General features: G+C 43.8%; 1 protein-coding gene across 1 annotated transcript; it reads left to right on the forward strand.

The window, feature by feature from the left end:
- Nucleotides 1-8627: 8627 nt before the first annotated feature.
- On the forward strand, nucleotides 8628-9528 carry LOC125516053 (nucleolar protein 58-like). The gene is made up of 2 exons (XM_048681540.1): nucleotides 8628-8747; nucleotides 8980-9528. Exons 1-2 carry the CDS (start codon nucleotides 8702-8704, stop codon nucleotides 9246-9248), a joined length of 315 nt encoding a protein of 104 aa, XP_048537497.1. The 5' UTR covers nucleotides 8628-8701; the 3' UTR covers nucleotides 9249-9528.
- The last annotated feature ends 9847 nt before the right edge of the window (nucleotides 9529-19375 follow it).

Below are 19375 nucleotides of genomic sequence, written 5' to 3' on the forward strand. Positions count from 1 at the left end.
GATGGGAAATGATATAGAACTTTTGGACAGCATTAAGGCCTATTTGAATAAGTGTTTTTCAATGAAGGACCTTGGAGAAGCTGCTTACATGTTAGGCATCAAGATCTATAGATATAGATCGAGACGCCTCATAGGTATTTCACAAAGCACATACCTTGATAAGATATTGAAGAAGTTCAATATGGATCAGTCCAAGAAGGGGTTCTTGCCTGTGTTGCAAGGTGTGAAATTGAGCTCAGCTCAATGTCCGACCACGGCAGAAGATAGAGAAAAGATGAGTGTCGTCCCCTATGCCTCAGCCATAGGGTCTATCATGTATGCCATGCTATGTACCAGACCTGATGTAAACCTTGCCGTAAGTTTGGTAGGAAGGTACCAAAGTAATCCCGACATGGAACACTGGACAACGGTCAAGAATATCCTGAAGTACCTGAAAAGGACTAAGGACATGTTTCTCATATATGGAGGTGACGAAGAGCTCGTCGTAAAGGGTTACGTCGACGCTAGCTTCGACACAGATCTGGATGACTCCAAGTCACAAACCGGATATGTGTTTATTTTGAATGGTGGGGCAGTAAGCTGGTGCAGTTGCAAGCAAAGCGTCGTGGCGGGATCTACATGTGAAGCGCAGTACATGGCAGCCTCGGAGGCAGCGCATGAAGCAATATGGATGAAGGAGTTCATCACCGACCTAGGAGTCATACCCAATGCGTCGGGGCCGATGACTCTCTTCTGTGACAACACTAGAGCTATTGCCCTTGCCAAGGAGCCCAGGTTTCACAAGAAGACCAGGCACATCAAGCGTCGCTTCAACTCCATTCGTGAAAATGTTCAAGATGGAGACATAGATATTTGTAAAGTGCATACGGATCTGAATGTCGCAGATCCTTTGACTAAACCTCTTCCGCGAGCAAAACATGATCAACACCAGAACTCTATGGGTGTTCGATTCATCACAATGTAACTAGATTATTGACTCTAGTGCAAGTGGGAGACTGTTGGAAATATGCCCTAGAGGCAATAATGAAATGATTATTATTATTATATTTCCTTGTTCATGATAATTGTCTATTATTCATGCTATAATTGTGTTATCCGGAAATCGTAATACATGTGTGAATACATAGACCACAACATGTCCCTAGTAAGCCTCTAGTTGACTAGCTCGTTGATCAACAGATAGTCATGGTTTCCTGACTATGGACATTAGATGTCATTGATAACAGGATCACATCATTAGGAGAATGATGTGATGGACAAGACCCAATCCTAAGCCTAGCACAAGATCGTGTAGTTCGTTTGCTAAAGCTTTTCCAATGTTAAGTATCATTTCCTTAGACCATGAGATCGTGTAACTCCCGGATACCGTAGGAGTGCTTTGGTTTTGCCAAACGTCACAACGTAACTGGGTGACTATAAAGGTATACTACAGGTATCCCCGAAAGTATCTGTTGGGTTGACACGGATCGAGACTGGGATTTGTCACTCCGTATGATGGAGAGGTATCTCTGGGCCCACTCGGTAATGCATCATGATAATGAGATCAATGTGACCAAGTGTTTGGTCACGGGATCATGCATTACGGTACGAGTAAAGTGACTTGCCGGTAACGAGATTGAACGAGGTATTGGGATACCGACGATCGAATCTCGGGCAAGTAACGTACCGATTGACAAAGGGAATTGTATACGGGATTACTTGAATCCTCGACATCGTGATTCATCAAATGAGATCATCGAGGACCATGTGGGAGCCAACATGGGTATCCAGATCCCTCTGTTCGTTATTGACCGGAGAGTTGTCTCGGTCAAGTCTGCGTGTCTCCCGAACCCGTAGGGTCTACACACTTAAGGTTCGGTGACGCTAGGGTTGTAGAGATATTAGTATGCGGTAACCCGAAAGTTGTTCGGAGTCCCGGATGAGATTCCGAACGTCCGAGGAGTTCCGGAATGGTCCGGAGGTAAAGATTTATATATAGGAAGTCAAGTTTCGGCCATCGGGAAAGTTTCGGGGGTAATCGGTATTGTACCGGGACCATCAGAAGGGTCCCGGGGGTCCACCGGGTGGGGCCACCTATCCGGAGGGCCCCATGGGCTGAAGTGGGAGGGGAACCAGCCCCTGGTGGGCTGGTGCGCCCCCCTTGGGCCTCCCCTGCGCCTAGGGTTGGGAAACCCTAGGGGTGGGGGCGCCCCCCACTTGGCTTGGGGGGGAAGCCACCCCTTGGCCGCCGCCCCCCTTGGAGATTGCATCTCCTAGGGCCGGCGCCCCCCAAGGCCCCTATATAAAGAGGGGGGAGGGAGGGCAGCCGCACCCTTGCTCTTGGCGCCTCCCTCTCCCTCCGCAACACCTCTCCTCCCCGCTTGCGCTTGGCGAAGCCCTGCCGGGATCCCGCTACTTCCACCACCACGCTGTCGTGCTGCTGGATCTCCGTCAACCTCTCCCTCTCCCTTGCTGGAACAAGAAGGAGGAGACGTCTTCCCGACCGTACGTGTGTTGAACGCGGAGGTGTTGTCCGTTCGGCACTTGGTCATCGGCGATTTGGATCACGGCGAGTACGACTCCATCATCCCCGTTCTCTTGAACGCTTCCGCTTGCGATCTACAAGGGTATGTAGATGCACTCCTCTCTCTCGTTGCTAGATGACTCCATAGATTGATCTTGGTGAAGCGTAGAAATTTTTTATTTTCTGCAACGTTCCCCAACAGAGCCTTGGTGAGGAAGGCCGACCGCGGCCCAGGTCACCCACGACCCGCGGCGCCAGAGGCGGATCTGGACGAGCCACCGTGACGCAGCCGCGGAGCCTGCACCATCGCCGCCCCGCCCATCGCATCGCCATCACACGCCGTAGCCGGCCCACGCCGGCGCGCCGCCGAGCTGCCGTGCCCAGCGCCGAGCGCCGCATCCGGCCGGACGGGTCCGGCCCGCGCCGAATCCCCCACGTGCGGAGACGAGAAGGCCCCGCCGCCGCCAGCGACGAGCGGACTTCGCCCGCTCGCGCCCTCCGGCGGCGGCGAGGGAGGGGGGAGGGGAGGGGGGGACCAGCGGCGGCGCAACTAGGGTTGCCCCCCGGACGCCCGCGGGAGCGTCGCCGGAGGGAGGGAGTGCTTTCGGGAAAAATGATTCAACTATCTATAAAGGGCATTTGATTAGCTTCTGTCTGTCCAATAACTTTCTGTTAACTAGACAAAGAAATGGTTCAATCAGATTTACAGAGTAGTTTAATGTATTCAAGTATAGCCTATGGGTTTTAACTGTAGTAGTGTTGTTTCATCAATTTTGCAGCAGCCAAAAGAAATATGAGAGGAAGCTTTTCTTAAAACACTACGTTGGTAATGTTTAAATTTTTGCTTGATATTAAACTTTGACAACTTCCCTTTCATATTCATTGTAGTGAAAACAAACTTGGTTACATTACATTACTTGAATGCTTTAGTTAATGTGTATGTGCCACTCAAGTATCCAACCTTTGCAGCTCTCATTTTAGGGGCACCTACAGGTTCAGGTTAGCATGACTATGTCTTCTATTTTCTCCTTCACATTTTTTCTCTAAACTTCATGCCGACTGAAGGGAAGGGGAAAATTTGGCGAAAAGATTCTTAACTGAGGTACAATGTTTAATCACTGCCAACCTCTACATGCAAAATGTCAACCTGTATATTTCTTTGTTATAGGGTCAGTTGTAAAAACCCGCTATGTGCTTAATCCAGATGATCATGTTCTCATAGTAATTTTCAAATCATGGTTGCATTGTATCTTTTTTATGCTTATGACATTTTTTCTCAAGTTCCCGCTGCAACGCGCGGGGTATCTACTAGGATTAAGAACACGTACACGCTTCTATTTTATTAAATAATACAAAATAGGCATCCCAAATTTCCTGGCCATGCGCTAAACATTTCATGCTTATATTACATCCTAAAGCTTCAGACTTCTTGAGGCAGCCCAAATATGTATAAACTTAGCATAGGCTTGATCTCAAAAACAACAACAACAGAAGAAAAAAAACTTAGCACAGGCTTATGATATGAGTGAGGATTTTTGGCTCCTAAGCTCTATGGGGCCCGAAATTGCCCGAATTTTTTTAAAAATAAATCAAAACCCACATTTTTTAAGCTTAGAAAATTCTTAAAACACACATACATAGGGATGTATACATATCTGTAAATTCTGATAATGAAATATGTCTTTATCTTACCTAAACGGGAAAAAAGATCACATGGATTTTTCAAATTCAAGCTAAATGAATGATCAAGTATTGATAGCAAAGTAGATATGAATTTAAAAGACAAATGCATATGCATGATCGAAACTCAAGTAAGTTCTTCAACATGAATACTAGATTGGATCAGTAACTACCGAAAAATGGAATGGGTTTAAAAAATCACTTGATAAGCACAATGAGTTTGGGACTAAGCTTATGTTGCCTGGATTTATCTTGGTATTGATCTTGACTTCCATCAAATGAACACTTGCCTGCAACTGAAGATTCCATCATCTGCTCTTCTCGTGAAACTAATCTCACTTCAGGTCACCTTGGGCAAGCTTATAAACCTAGGATGGGCATGGGCAGCAATGACGAATTGACGAGCTAAATAGTCTTCACCAACACAGTGAAGCTGCGTCAATCCTCGTCAGGAACGTGCAGTGATAGCAATAAACAAGCTGTGTACAGACGCATGGCAAGCCAGTGTGACGCTTTTGGCAAACGGTGCAGGACAGCAAAGCTGAGGACCACGTTTCAGACGAGAGATTTCGCCCGTATCATGTTGCCAAGTCCGGCCGCATGTGGTCTGAACACAAATGGATTCTGACAAGTAGGAGTACAGATCAAGAGCCTTCACGCGTGCCCGGATTCAACGGCAAAGTAGGCAGGAGGCAACCATTTCTCAGTTAGAGTTGCGAAATGCAGTAAAGGGAGAAATCATTTTCTAGATAGTTGATTTTTTAAAGCTACACTAGTATTTTAAAAATCACACTAATATCTTAAAGTGTTTATTTAACTTATATAATATCGTATATTTTACACTAGTAGATATAAATGTGCACTTGTTTTATACAGAACGGCGAGACAAAGCTTATGTAAATGCATGAGTGTGTACAGAATGGTGAGACAAAGATGTAGGCGGTCTAGTTAAGCATGTCAAGTCTTTAAAAAAATATGAAAATGGAAATAAATGTGCACTTCTTTTTATACAGAACGGCCAGACAAAGTTTATATATATCCCTGCATAAAAAAGGGAAAGTTTATATATAAGCATGGGTGTGCAGGTGAGACAAAGATGCCAGTCTAGTTAAGGGCGGCGAATCTTTATTTAAAATGCATGAACACATTAAAAAGGTTTAAATAAGCATTTGTTTAAAATGCGTAAACACTTTTAAAAATTACATTACTCCCTCCGATTCAAATTAATTGACACACACTTAGTACAACTTTAGTATGAACGGCGGGAGTAACATTTTTAAAAGTTGTGAACACATTTTGAAAACAACATGAACATTTTTCTAAAATATGTCAACACTTTATAAATTAAACAAATAAATTTTGGAGAGGTGATTTTTTAATCTACAATAATATTTTGTAAATTAAACTAATATTTTAAAGCTTTCATTTAACTTATCAAAAGTTGTCTATTGTACCCTAGAGGACAGTACAAAAAGAAAATAGAAAGAAAATTTTCACTTATTTTTTATACAAAACAGCGAGACAAGAGTACGGGTGTGTAAAGAATGCTGAGACAAAGATGTAGGTGGTATTTAACGTGTCAAATCTTTGTTTAAAATCCGTGAACACATTTTTAAAATACATAAGAATTTGTTGAAAATTCGTAAACAATCCTTTCAAAATTACATGAACATTTTTTAAAGGTGTGAACACATTCTGAAAATCACATAATGTTTTTTCTAAAGCATGTGATTGCTTGATAAATTACATAAATATCCTTAGATAGGTTTTTTTTAAATTGCACTGGTTTTTAAATATATATTTGTATGCTTAATATAAAGTATTTTCATTTTAAAGATAAATATGTTTATATCTTGAATAGATGTCCATCTTTTGAAAAATAATACTCGATCACACGAAAAAAAGGAAATGTTCATTTGTATGTGTTTCCACTTGAAAATTCTCACATGAAACAACGATGACTAGGTTTCCTCCTTAGAGCTGCCACTGCCGTTGTTGGTTCCCTTACATTATATTGAGGGTCTGCTATAGTGTGGATGAAGTGGAACTTAGAGCCGCCCTTCACAAGCCCATCCTTTTAGAAATTGATTGTGCTTTTGTGGTTTCCTTTCATGGAAATGATTTTTTTAAGAGCCCTTAGATCTATTATCAAGGATCAACAACATTACAAAGCACACCTCTTGTTGATCTTAAGAAGGAAAGCGGTGAGTATTTCTAAGATGCTGAAAATTTTCAAGATGACCAAGATTAACAAGAATGCCAATAAGGTGGCACACGAGATTGCAAAGTTTAGCTTTGTTAATAGGTGTAGTGGTGTGCTTCTTAATAGTGTTCCGCCCTGTGTGGCGAAAGCTGTAACGGATGATTGTATGAATGTTTTTAATTAAATAATAAGGGTTCTTCTAAACAAATGGTCCAATCAAAGCCTTTTCATTTCCCGTCTATGCGTGCACATTTTTCTAGCACTAGAGCGTTTCAGTTGCTGGCTGGCTGTTCAATTCTGAGTTGTGTGATGTCTTAACTCATAACTCCAAGTCCTAATTGGGGATCTTTCGAATCCTCCCTACTATGTTATACGAGAGTTTGATAGGGGCCTCTTGAGCCCATTCTGCATTATGTATTAACTTTTTTGTTGGGACAGAAACTATATTTTTGAGGAATCACTCTGAGATAGTGCGTTATGTTGCTTTGTCAGCCATGATTAACGCTGTCACATGATGTTCATTTTTTCTTATATAACACCATTGGAAAACTTATTATTATTATTATTATTATTATTATTATTTTTGCATGGGTAGTGTTGCAACAACTTGAAGCCCATAAGAAGTTGAAAGACAAAATTCAGAGCTTTGCCCACATCACGTGTGCTATCAGATGAGTGGATGCAAAAAATAACTTTTCCCCATTACTGCACGCGGTCCCCAACGACTGCCTACCATCTTTGATTTCGCGGTCCCGGACGACTGCCTAGGATCTCTGATTGACTGCCACACGCAATGCCTTTGCTGCCTTGTACCATCTGCACAGGAGATGGGCACAACACACCCACAGCCTGCTGAGCTGCTGCTGCTGCTGCTGCGGCACGCATGTGGATTTTGACACAGTGAAACAAATTGAATAAAGCATAAGTCGTCACACTGGACCGGAAACACACCTGCACACATTCAGTACTCTATGTTATTGCACACATCTTATGACTACATGCAGATTGCAAAGATAGGACGATGCAAATGACTATGGCAAAATAGTTTTTTCTTCCCGTTATGTTTTTTAACCATGTTCTGAAGGTTTGTAAAGATATATACATGTGTGTGTGCGCATGCGCGCGCATGTGGTGGGCGTGCGCTACGATCATGCAACTAGGGTTGGTACTAAAAGAAATGTACCGACTTTATCTTATGGAAGAAATGTACCGGCTTAATTGTGTGTGCCCGACGAAGCAATAAGAGCGCAATATTATTTTTTAATAAAAAATGCATCGATTTAGTTCTGAACAATGCCGAAGATCGTGCCGTGTGTGTAGTTTGGTTAGCACAAAAATTTTGATATGTTTTTAAAATTAATAGAGGTGGACATTTGAGCCATATGGTTGGATGGCCGGCTCATGCGTCTTGACACGGTCCACGGATGAATATTGTGTCCATTTTAGTGGATAGCGTTGGAGATGCCCTGACTTGATTGCGTGTGGCTGACAGATGTGCAATAGAGGGTGGGGGGGGGGGGGGGGGGGGGGGGGGTAGAGAAAATGTCTCGCGCTGAGGTTCAAGTCCCAAGCGCTGCATCATTTAACCAAAAAAATAGAATATAATATAAGGAGTGAGTAAACTTAAAAAAAATCTATTCATGGTAACAAAAAAGCAACATCGATGAAAAGAAAATGAACAACAGGAAAAAAGACACAATAAGAAGTTGATGAAAATACATGCCAAAATGCACAAGAAAACCAAAAACGTGGTTCAGTTGAGTGAGATTTGGTTAATTCTAATATGAGTGAATTGATAAAACCATTATTAAATTAATTATTTTTATGGAGAGATTTTTTTACGTGAAATGGCAGGATTTCCACCTGCTATGGGTTTGTATGTACAAAAGGAAAGAAGCAAGAAGATGAAGCCGGACATTTCACAGCTAGCTCCTTAATTCCCTCGATGAAAAAGGTTGTCTTGTGTATAAAAACAAAAACTGCTTCCATCGTAACATAGAGTAAGTAGCCGAAGAGCTTGTGCGGTGTACTACAGTTCTACTCTAGTAGCTTTGAAGAAGTTGATCTGACATCATATCAGCTCGTCCTTGACTTTTGTCGTTTCCCTTTGTTCATAATGCACATTGCGGCAGGGAAGAACGTGCCGCACGCTCAACGGTACACATACTCATCAATCGGTCCATGTGAGACTATAAAATGCCACCATTGTCTCCATGGAGTATCCAACCATCGACCCCAGAGAGAGAGAGAGAGAGAGAGAGAGAGAGAGAGAGACGAGCCAACCCCTTGTGCTCTGCTTAGAGCTTGGCCGGAGGATGGCGCCCCCAGAAGTATCATCCGGTGAATCGGAAGATAGTTTCCGTTAGTATTCCTCTGCTCATATATGTTTTTGGGCTACTGTAGGCTTTTAAGGGTTTAGTTTGTTTGGGATTGTGTGAGTCTATATATCTAATAATTTGGATCTGCATATGCGCACCTTCTCACTGGCTGCTTATCTATCTGTTTTGGAATTGCATGCGCACCTTCTCACTGTTTACTTATTTGTCCCCTTATTTATTAGTAATTGCTAGCCCTGACTTTTCATTGGAAACAGGAGTCGCGCTAGACATCGATGATATCCCGGTGGTGCACCAAAAGCCACGTCGAGAGTCGCGGTCGCCATCGACAGATTCGCCCGTTTCAGACGCTGAAGAGAATGATTCTGCCGCAGCAAGGCGGAAGAAGGAGAAGAAGCGGAGGAGGGAGGAGAAGGAGCAGAAGGAGATAGACAAGAAGAGAGAGAGGAGGAGGAGGAGGAAGGAGAAAGAGAGAGAGGAGAGGGAGAGAGAGGAGGAGAGGAGGAAGAAAGGGAAGCGATCCTAGCTAGTAGCTCATGCAGCTGTCTTGCATCCTTTGTATCAGGTCTCGTAGACTTCAACTTGGTGCCCCATGCGCACTCGTTTGTATCAGGTCGTAGAGTTCAACTTGGTGCCCCATGCACACTCGTTTGTATCAGGTCGTAGAGTTCAACTTTGTGCCCCCATGGACACTCGTTTGCATCATGTTCATGTAGACTTTAACTTGGTGCTATCTTGTAACCCTAAGGAATTGTTTGGTTCATGTGCTATTTCATTTATTTCCTACCAATGAGGATACCAGTTTACTTTCCGCTGTTTGGTTGTTGGATAAGTACAACTCAAGCTCTGAATACCGAGTCACACCCACCAAGTGCTTCCGCATACACCACAGAACAGATTTCACCGCTAGCCAATATATTTCCGCTTTAGCTACTCTTCAGTCGCCTTAAAAACAAGTTAGGGTCAGTCGATTTTACCCCCACCACTTCATGCACGTGACGTGACGAGCACTACAGCGTGCATGCAGCATGTAGCCGATCTGCCGATGCATGCAAGCTTGCCTAATTAGCCTGAGTATTAATCATTACACGTCTGACCGGCGGCCGAATATTTTAATGCGATGTTTGTCGGGCCGTGTTAGTTTACATTCAAAGACAAATTTTATGGTGCTTTTGCTATTTGACAGTAATATAAAGTAAACCGTTTCATGTTTGTTGTCTTTTTATGTGTGTTTGTTTCTATTTTTATGTACAGTGAGTCATTTTTTTATAATACAATCTATGTCTAAATTATATTGAAGTGTGAAATGTACACTAATATTTATGTTTGCATTTATATATAAAGAAGTGCATTTTTCTACAAATTATGTGCAAGATTTTTAATCATTTGTTTCAATTTATTTTCTATTTCTATCTTCTCTTAGGTTAATACCAATGTTACTAAGAGATGCTTGTTTCAATTTAATCATTTGTTTTAATTTATTCTTTCTTAGATACTTCATTTTTTGAGAAACTTTCACTATTAGATGCTTGTTCTTGCATATTATGGAATAGCGTAATTTATGTAGAAATTGTGTGCAAATTTTGTGATTATTTGTTTAAATTTCTATATTTTAAGTGTCATACCAATGCCATCAATTCATTGTTTTTTCTTAGAAAAACTTTATTTTAGTTTTAGTATTGAATTTATTTTATTATTTTTTCTTTCTTCTTAAAGGATAATACCATTGTCACTAATTCTTTCTTTCTTAAAAAAACTTGGTAAAGGAATAGAAAATACATAAATATGTACATTTCAGTTTGATGCAACTGGTATGTAAATCATATTGTTATCTGAAAATCGCACTACGATATTATTATTTTTTGCATATTGTGCAATAGTGCAATTCTTGAGCAAATTATGTGATTTTCAGATTTTGTTTATCACCCTGATTCAAGTTTTTATTTTTTGGGGGGTAAAACCAATGCCCCTAATTCGTTCTACCTAAGAGAAAACTCCCCGCATCCCCCGCATCCCTGCCGTGTCGCGCCTGCGTCGTGACCGGAGGGACCCTAGCGCCGCCGGCCCTCGGTCCCCTTCCCATCCCCTGTCCTCGCCGCCGCCGGGACGGGACGCGCCTCCAGGCAAAGCCAGGCCGGCGTCGGCGGCGGCGGGGCTTCCTCACCTCTCGCTCGGAGTTGTCTTGCGCATGGAGACGGCGGTGGGTGGCGGCGTCCTGGCAGGCGTTGGGCGACGGTGACGCGGTCGTCACGCTCGGGCGCGGTGGGATACGCAGTGGTGGTCTCCCATGGCGCGGTGGCGGCTAGATCGATCAGATCGGGATGCTAGCTGGTGGTTGCGGGGGGCTTCGATTCCTCCGGCGGGGCTCCCTCGTCGTCCTTCTCGAGCGGTGGTGCTCGTAGCGAGGTGGGCTGGCGTGAATTGGGAAGCCGGCCTTGCTGCCCAGCGGTGGTCTGTCCCGTTCGTGGGCACAACCAAGAGGGCTGCTGACGCCCTCCTTCTCGCAAGTGGTACGACCGGTGCGCCGGTGGCTACCTCGCCCAGCCTTGGACAGGCGGCATGTTGCCCAAGGAGTTGCGACGATGGTTCTCGCATGGGTTGGCGGAGGCCGGGCACTACCCAGATCTAGCCCGTCCGGATTCAGGGGAGCTCCGCGGTGGCTAGCCTTGCTGTTCTTTGAGCTTCAAAACTTTGATCTGCTTCATGCCAGTCTCCTCGATCTGGACATCGACGGGTTCCGGTCTTCCTCTCGGAGATCTCAGTTTTTGGCGCATGGCGTCACTAGATATCTTATCGGAATTGATCCGGTCGGACGTGCCCTCATCTTTGGCCAAAGAGGCTTCAAGGGCGTCGTGCGAAGCTTTGCTATCTTGTCAGTGTCATGGGACATGTCTAAATATAGATTTCCACGGCGTTGACTGAAGTGAAGAAAGTCTTGGTGGCTGCGATCAGAGACTTGTAAAGGCGAAGAGGAGTTTTGGTTGCGTCAAAGAATGGCGGTACATGTTTTTTTCCTGTGTGTTGGGTGTTGACCACTTGCAGCGGCGGTCTTGGTAGGAGGGGGCGGCAACACAGGTGGACAACCTTTTTTGGGGTGTTACTTGAGTAATGAGCTGCGATCTTCAGGGTGAAAGCCCAAGGTCTGACCTTCATTGGTTGTACCTGGCAATGGTCGTGTGAAGGCATTGTTTTTGGGATCTCGGACTCTCTCCAGGGTGAAAACTCAAAACCCTTGATTGGGCGACGACAACGCTTGAGCATTGTTTCCTTCTTGGAGGCGTCGTTTTTGGAGAACCTTCTTGTGGTGTCCGGGTGTTGTCTTTGGTGGTGGTTAGAGAGTCGCTATTGCGAGTGTTTCATCACTGCGATGGGTTCTTTGTTTTTTTCTTCTCTCTTTTTTATTTTTGTTTTTGGTTGTGTGCATCCTTGATGTCTTTTGATATCTTGTTGGTGCAGAGGCCGGGTGTAATTGGTATCTTCGCGATATTAATATATTCCCTTTATCAAAAAAGTGTTTTTAATCGGTTTTTCCTTTATGTGTAAGTGTGAATATTAGGTGTGTGTGTGAGAGAGAGAGAGAGAGAGAGATTATACAGATAAGTAGTATACAATATGTGAGAAAACTATACTAGAGTGCAATGTGTGCAAAATTGAACTATTGTATGCCTATTTTTGCATTCATAAAATTGTGCAATTTCAGTACATATTGTGTAAAAAAAATCATCATTTGTTTTTAGTTTTGCTTTCATTTCTTTCTCCTTTAATAGTAATACCAAAGCCACTAATTAATTCCTTCCTATGGCTATTATACGCTTATTCTTGCTTATTATGCAAAAGCAATTTCTATATAGATTATGTGCAAATTTTATCATTCTGTGTTTTTTTTCTTTCTTCTGGAAGGGTAATACCAATGCCACTAATTCATGCTTTCATAGAAAACTTATTATTTTGATTTTTTTAGTTTTCATATCTTTTTCGTTTTGCTTTAAGGGCAAGACCAATGCCACAAATCCATTTTTTTCTTTGAAAATTTTATTATTTTGATGTTTTAGCTTTTATTTCATTTTTCCTGTTTTAAGGGCAATACCAATGCCCCTAATCCTTTCATTCTTAGAATTCTTTTTTTCCAAAAAATCCACTATTTTTTGCTTATTCATGCATATTATGAAAAAGCGCGATTTCTATCTAAATTTGCACCCTTTAGTTTAGAAGGGTACATCCTATTTGCACCAGCCTACAAAAAATCTTTGTTGTTGGTTGCATGTCAAGCTGCTATTTAGGGCGTGTTTGGTTACCTGCATGGTTTTTTGCCACTTTGCATACTTGTCCCAACTGGGACTGGCTGAGCATATGTAGGCAAAAAACCAACATTTGCATGTTGATTGGTTGCCTGCATTGCATCAAGGCCCAGATGGCTGCAACTTGTTTGGTTGCCCATGTTTGTGCTTTAGGTGTGAGCCGATGCAAAGCACAGCTGTTTGATTGTGTGCAAGTATTTGATCTGCTCACCCCTTTCAAATATGTTGGACTTACCACCCATTTGACATCACACACAACACACACACACACAACACACTATGATCAACAGCAGCACAAAAACAACAAGAACAAGCAAAGAATAGGTAGATCATAAGCTAATAGGCATAAGTTTAAAACAGCAGGGCATCCCATGCCCCTGCTGGACCCTAGGGTGCTGCTCCCTGGGCAAAATATGGACATGTTCACAGCAAAAGATAAGTTCTAACTTAACCTAAACTAGTTCGGTTCAAAGTACTACGCATGATTCAGAGTTTCAGACTTGACAAACGAACTAGAGGGCCTGAGTGATGTCGCGGATGCAGCTATGCTTCGTGCACCAGACCATGCAGATGTTGGGCCATTGGCATTGTAAATCTGCACCTTCAACCCCAGGCCGGAGAGCTTGAAGACTACAAAGGTCGCCGGGGACGATATTGTGCCGGCCACATAAGTACTCCCAGCCGTGCCCCAGTACCTTGCGCCCCTCGAACATCTGCACCTGGACCCAAAACTCACATCACTTGTTGGCGAAGAGGCCGATGATGCGAGGAGGGCCGCTGGCCAGTCATTGCTTCATCACTGGCTTGAATTTTTGCGAGATGATGAGCACGGCGATGCCCTCCTGGTCAGCGATCTGCACATATAACCTGATAGATTCCCATGCACCCTCTTCGTGCTGGTCCTCGACCTCCTGCCATCGCCCAGCGGCATCCTCATGAACTCCACCCTGCTAGGGAGCACCACCCTCTTCAGCCACCGATTGGTGGGGATGAGGTCCTCTGCCCCCTCTGCGCCAGCGACGACCTACACACCACCGCCGACTATGTTCCACTCCGTCTTCATTGTCTTGTCAGCAAGATGGACATCAGTTAGCAACACATATGACACATGATCAAAGCTAACAAGTAAGACATCATCTATGCTCACTGAACACAGCTTACAATGATCACTACTAAGTACTAACACATGATCAGTGCTTACAGTTATCAGTGCTAACACTGATCAGATGAAGCCACCACTCACATGTCCTACTTGCACCTACTATTTTTGGCATTCAGGTATGTCCTACTTGCATGCCACATGCACTCACGTACCGTAGCAATAAGAGCAACATAACAACAGTAGCAAAAAGAGTAGCATATACACTACTAACAGGAGTAAGAACTAATAACAACATCAACAATAGTAGCATATACACTAGTAACAACACCAAGAACCAACAATGTTGCACTACAAACTAACAATTTGACAGTACAAAGTAGCAATGTGGCACTAAAACGATGCAAACTAACACTGCATTATGAACAATCTAGCCATGTGGGATGAACAAAGTAAGCATGCACTCTGGTTCATCCCCAAAACAGTGGATTCTGATCGAATCCCGTCAAATCTAGTAGAATCCAGTCAAATTGGGTCAAATGCACGGGCCACAATCTAATCTAACACACTTAGAACTACCCTAAGAACCCTAAGTACGAAGCAGAGGGAGATTTGATAGCTTACAGTGGGAGTTGCCGGTGTAGCGTACACCGGCCATGGTGAAAAACCCGGCAGGAAGAGGGGTGCTGCCGCCACCGATGAAGAGGACCCGACCATTCTGAGGGCCGCGGCCGTGCACCTTGTCCTGCGTTGGCTCGAAGATGACGCCGGCGTCCTGGAGCTCCCCTCCCCTTGGACCGAACGCAAAGGAGAAAACCCTCTTATGGGGTTAAAAATACCCCCATAAGAGGGGCCTGCAAAGGACGCGCCGATGGGTATTGGATCCCCGCGAGGTTCGAGCCGATGGAGAGGACCACCAGCTCCGTTGGCGGAGTTGGAGCGACCGGCACCGGCACTGCATTGGCCCAGGGCGGCGACATGGTGCAGAAAGGGGAGAGATCTCGCAGTGCCGCCGCCAGATCTACTTCGGCTGCGGAGAGGCCGGCAATCCACCTCTCTTGGATGGGATTGCTGCCGGCGATGACTAGAGTGGGTGGGGCGTGGCGAGATGGTGGCATGGCCATCAGAGAAACCGAACGGGTGGTGAGGTGGGAGAGAAGGAGTGCGTGTGAACTGGCGAGGGAGGTGATGGGAGGGTCGTGGGGAGTTATGAGCCGTCGTGTCGTCTCTCACGTGTCCCCAGGCGTGCAGGCGCTCGCCACGCGTGGCTCGAGCCAGCCTGGCTTGCAAAAACCGGCCGATTCGGCCGTTCCTCCAGAGCCAGGCCGATGTCTGCTTTGAGGTTCGTGCAGGCCACGAATTGGATGCGACCCAGACAACCAAATGGGCCAAATTCTTCCCGTGCAGGCTTGGCCTGACCTAATGCAGGTAAACAAACGTGTCCTTGGAAGATCTATGTTTGAAATATATAATGGTTTGTTACTTCCATTAAGTTAACTGTGTAAATCCTAATAACGACATGTCATGCTTCCCATCGTTTTGGACCAAATGTACCGCCATATTCTATCTTTCGTTCACTTTATGCAGTGTGTTAAATGTTGGGAAACGTTGCATGAAAAACAAAAAAATTTCTCCACACACGCAATGATCTATCCATGGAGATGCATAGCAACGAGGGAGAGAGTGTGTCTATGTACCCTCGTAGACCGTAAGCGGAAGCATTTATTCAACACAGTTGATGTAGTCGTACACCTTCGTGATCCGCCCGATCACGTACCGAACACACGGCACCTCCGCATTCTGCACATGTTCAGCTCAGTGTCGTCCTCGCCATCTTGATCCAGCAAGCGTAGCGAGGAGGTGATGAGTTCTGGTAGCACAACGACGTGGTGACTGTGGTGGTGAAGTGATCCCGCAGGGCTTCGCCTAAGCGCTGCGATGATCTAGAACGGGGGAGGAAACTAGAGGCGGAGTGGTGCCGACACACGGCGTGGAATAATCCTATGCCTTTGTGTGGCACCCCTCCCACATATATATAGGAGTGGGAGGGGAGGAGGCAGCCCTAGGGCGCCCCCAAAGGGCTGGCCGAATCCAACTAGGTGCGCCCCCCCCCCTTTCAAATCTTTGCGTGGCAGGAAGGAAAGGGGGGAGGCGCCCCCTCTCTTTCCTTCTCCTTGTGATAAGAAAAGGAAGGAGTTCTCTCCCTTCCTTCTCCTTGTGTCGCGTCCTAGAGGGGGGTGCACCAGCCCCCTGTCGGCTGGTTTGCTCTCCTCCTATGGCCCATTAAGCTCAAGGACATCCTCCGGCACTCCCGAAACCCTTCCGGTGACCTGATACATTCCGGTGCATTCCGAAACCATTCCGGAATCTGAATACTATCGTCCTATATTTCAATTTTTATCTCCAGAGCTCCTCGTCATATCCGTGATCACATCCGGGACTCCGAACAACATTCGGTCACCAAACCACATAACTCATATAATACCAAATCGACATCGAACGTTAAGCGTGCGAACCCTACGGGTTTGAGAACTATGTAGACATGACCGAGACACCTCTCCAGTCAATAACCAATAGCGGAACCTGGATGCCCATATTGGCTCTTACATATTCTACGAAGATCTTTATCGGTCGAACCATTATGACAACATACACAATTCCCTTTGTTCGTCGGTATGTTACTTGCCCGAGATTCGATCGTCCGTATCTCTATACCTAGTTCAATCTCATTACCGGCAAGTCTCTTTACTCATTCCGTAATACATCATCCCGTGACTAACTCATTAGTCATTTGCTTGCAAGGCTTATTATGATGTGTATTACCGAGAGGGCCCAGAGATACATCTCCGATACTTGGAGTGACAAATCCTAATCTTGATTCACGCCAACCCAACAAAACACCTTCGGAGATACCTGTAGAGCATATTTATAATCACTCAGTTACGTTGTGACGTTTGATAGCACACAAGGCACTCAGCTGATATCCGGGAGTTGCATGGTCTCATAGTCAAAGGAATATGTATTTGACATGAAGAAAGCAATAGCAATAAAACTGAACGATCATTATGCTAAACTAACGGATGGGTCTTGTCCATCACATCATTCTCTTAATGATGTGATCCCGTTATCAAATGACAACTCATGTCCATGGTTAGGAAACCTTAACTATCTTTGATCAACGAGCTAGTCAAGTAGAGGCTCACTAGGGACACGGTGTTTGTTTATGTATTCACACATGTATTTAGGTTTCTAACCAATACAATTCTAGCATGAATAATAAACCTTTATCATGAATAAGGAAATATAAAATAACAATTTTATTATTGCCTCTAGGGCATATTTCCTTCATTAAAATCACATGTGCTATTTAGAAAAAGGTTAGGATGCTAGAGATGATCAATCTTTCTTCACATAATATATGGTTCGATTTATTGTTATTACATACTTGCTTCAGATATAGGCCTCCTGGATGGTGTCAGAGCATAACAAATGTTTTGTCAAAGAGGTTGGCCTATATAACATCAAGCGACTCTAGATTAAAGGTTTTCATATAATATTTGATCTCATAGTCATTTGGATTCTATCCCGAATCATTCATCCATTTAAGTTATCACCAAATAGTTCTTTTTGGTACGCTCTCATTTTGTTTCTTCAACATGTAACTTCTAGGTCTGTCTGCTCCACCTTAGATATCGTGTTGTAGGTGTTCTCTGTTGTAATTTATCTGGCTATAATTATTTAGTATCTATTCACTGAATAAAAATTGAGGTTCATAGTGTTCAATATTGTTTGGTGCATCTATTGCATAACTTAATTGAAATAGTTTATTGTGGGTTTATTTTTTTATGTGCGTGTTTTTTTCTATTACAAATTTACGACAGGGCTGCACACATACAAATAGTGTCAATCAAGCAAAAGTCATGCCGGCGATCTCGTGCACAATTACATATCGTTGCAAGGCCTTGCCTGAACCCATTGTGATGACCCACAAGTATAGGGGATCTATCGTAGTCCTTTCGATAAGTAAGAGTGTCGAACCCAACAAGGAGCAGAAGGAAATGATAAGCGGTTTTCAGCAAGGTATTCTCTGCAAGTACTGAAATAAGTGGTAATAGATAGTTTTGTGATAAGGCAAATTGTAACGAGCAACAAGTAACAAAAGTAAGTAAGGTGCAGCAAGGTGGCCCAATCCTTTTTGTAGCAAAGGACAAGCCGGAACAAACTCTTACAATAGGAAAAGCGCTCCCGAGGACACATGGGAATATCGTCAAGCTAGTTTTCATCACGTTCATATGATTCGCGTTCGGTACTTTGATAATTTGATATGTGGGTGGACCGGTGCTTGGGTGCTGTTCTTACTTGAACAAGCATCCCACTTATGATTAACCCCTATTGCAAGCATCCGCAACTACAACAAAAGTATTAATGTAAACCTAACCATAGCATGAAACATATGGATCCAAATCAGCCCCTTATGAAGCAACGCATAAACTAGGGTTTAAGCTTCTGTCACTCTAGCAACCCATCATCTACTTATTACTTCCCAATGCCTTCCTCTAGGCCCAAATAATGGTGAAGTGTTATGTAGTCGACGTTCACATAACACCACTAGATGCTGGACAACATACATCTTATCAAAATATCAAACGAATACCAAATTCACATGACTACTAATAGCAAGACTTCTCCCTTGTCCTCAGGAACAAACGTAATTACTCACAAAGCATATTCATGTTCATAATCAGAGGGGTAATAATATGCATATAGGATCTGAACATATGATCTTCCACCAAATAAACCAACTACCATCAACTACAAGGAGTAATCAACACTACTAGCAACCTACTAGCACCAATCCTGGACTTTGGGACAAGAATTGGATACAAGAGATGAACTAGGGTTTGGAGATGAGATGGTGCTGGTGAAGATGTTGATGGAGATTGCCCTCTCCCGATGAGACGAGCGTTGGTGATGACGATGGTGATGATTTTGAAGGAAATATGCCCTAGAGGCAATAATAAAGTTATTATTTATTTCCTTATATCATGATAAAAGTTTATTATTCATGCTAGAATTGTATTAACCGGAAACATAATACATGTGTGAATACATAGACAAACAGAGTGTCACTAGTATGCCTCTACTTGACTAGCTCGTTAATCAAAGATGGTTATGTTTCCTAACCATGGACAAAGAGTTGTCATTTGATTAAACGGGATCACATCATTAGTTGAATGATCTGATTGACATGACCCA

This window comes from Triticum urartu, chromosome 6 (assembly GCF_003073215.2).
Source record: "Triticum urartu cultivar G1812 chromosome 6, Tu2.1, whole genome shotgun sequence".
Classification (NCBI taxonomy): domain Eukaryota; kingdom Viridiplantae; phylum Streptophyta; class Magnoliopsida; order Poales; family Poaceae; genus Triticum; species Triticum urartu.

Coding starts and splice junctions, on each gene's coding strand:
- LOC125516053 (XM_048681540.1), top strand. CDS start 8,702: ATGGCGCCCCCAGAAGTATCATCCGGTGAATCGGAAGATAGTTTCC. Junction 8,748..8,979: donor TGAATCGGAAGATAGTTTCC/GTTAGTATTCCT, acceptor CATTGGAAACAG/GAGTCGCGCTAGACATCGAT.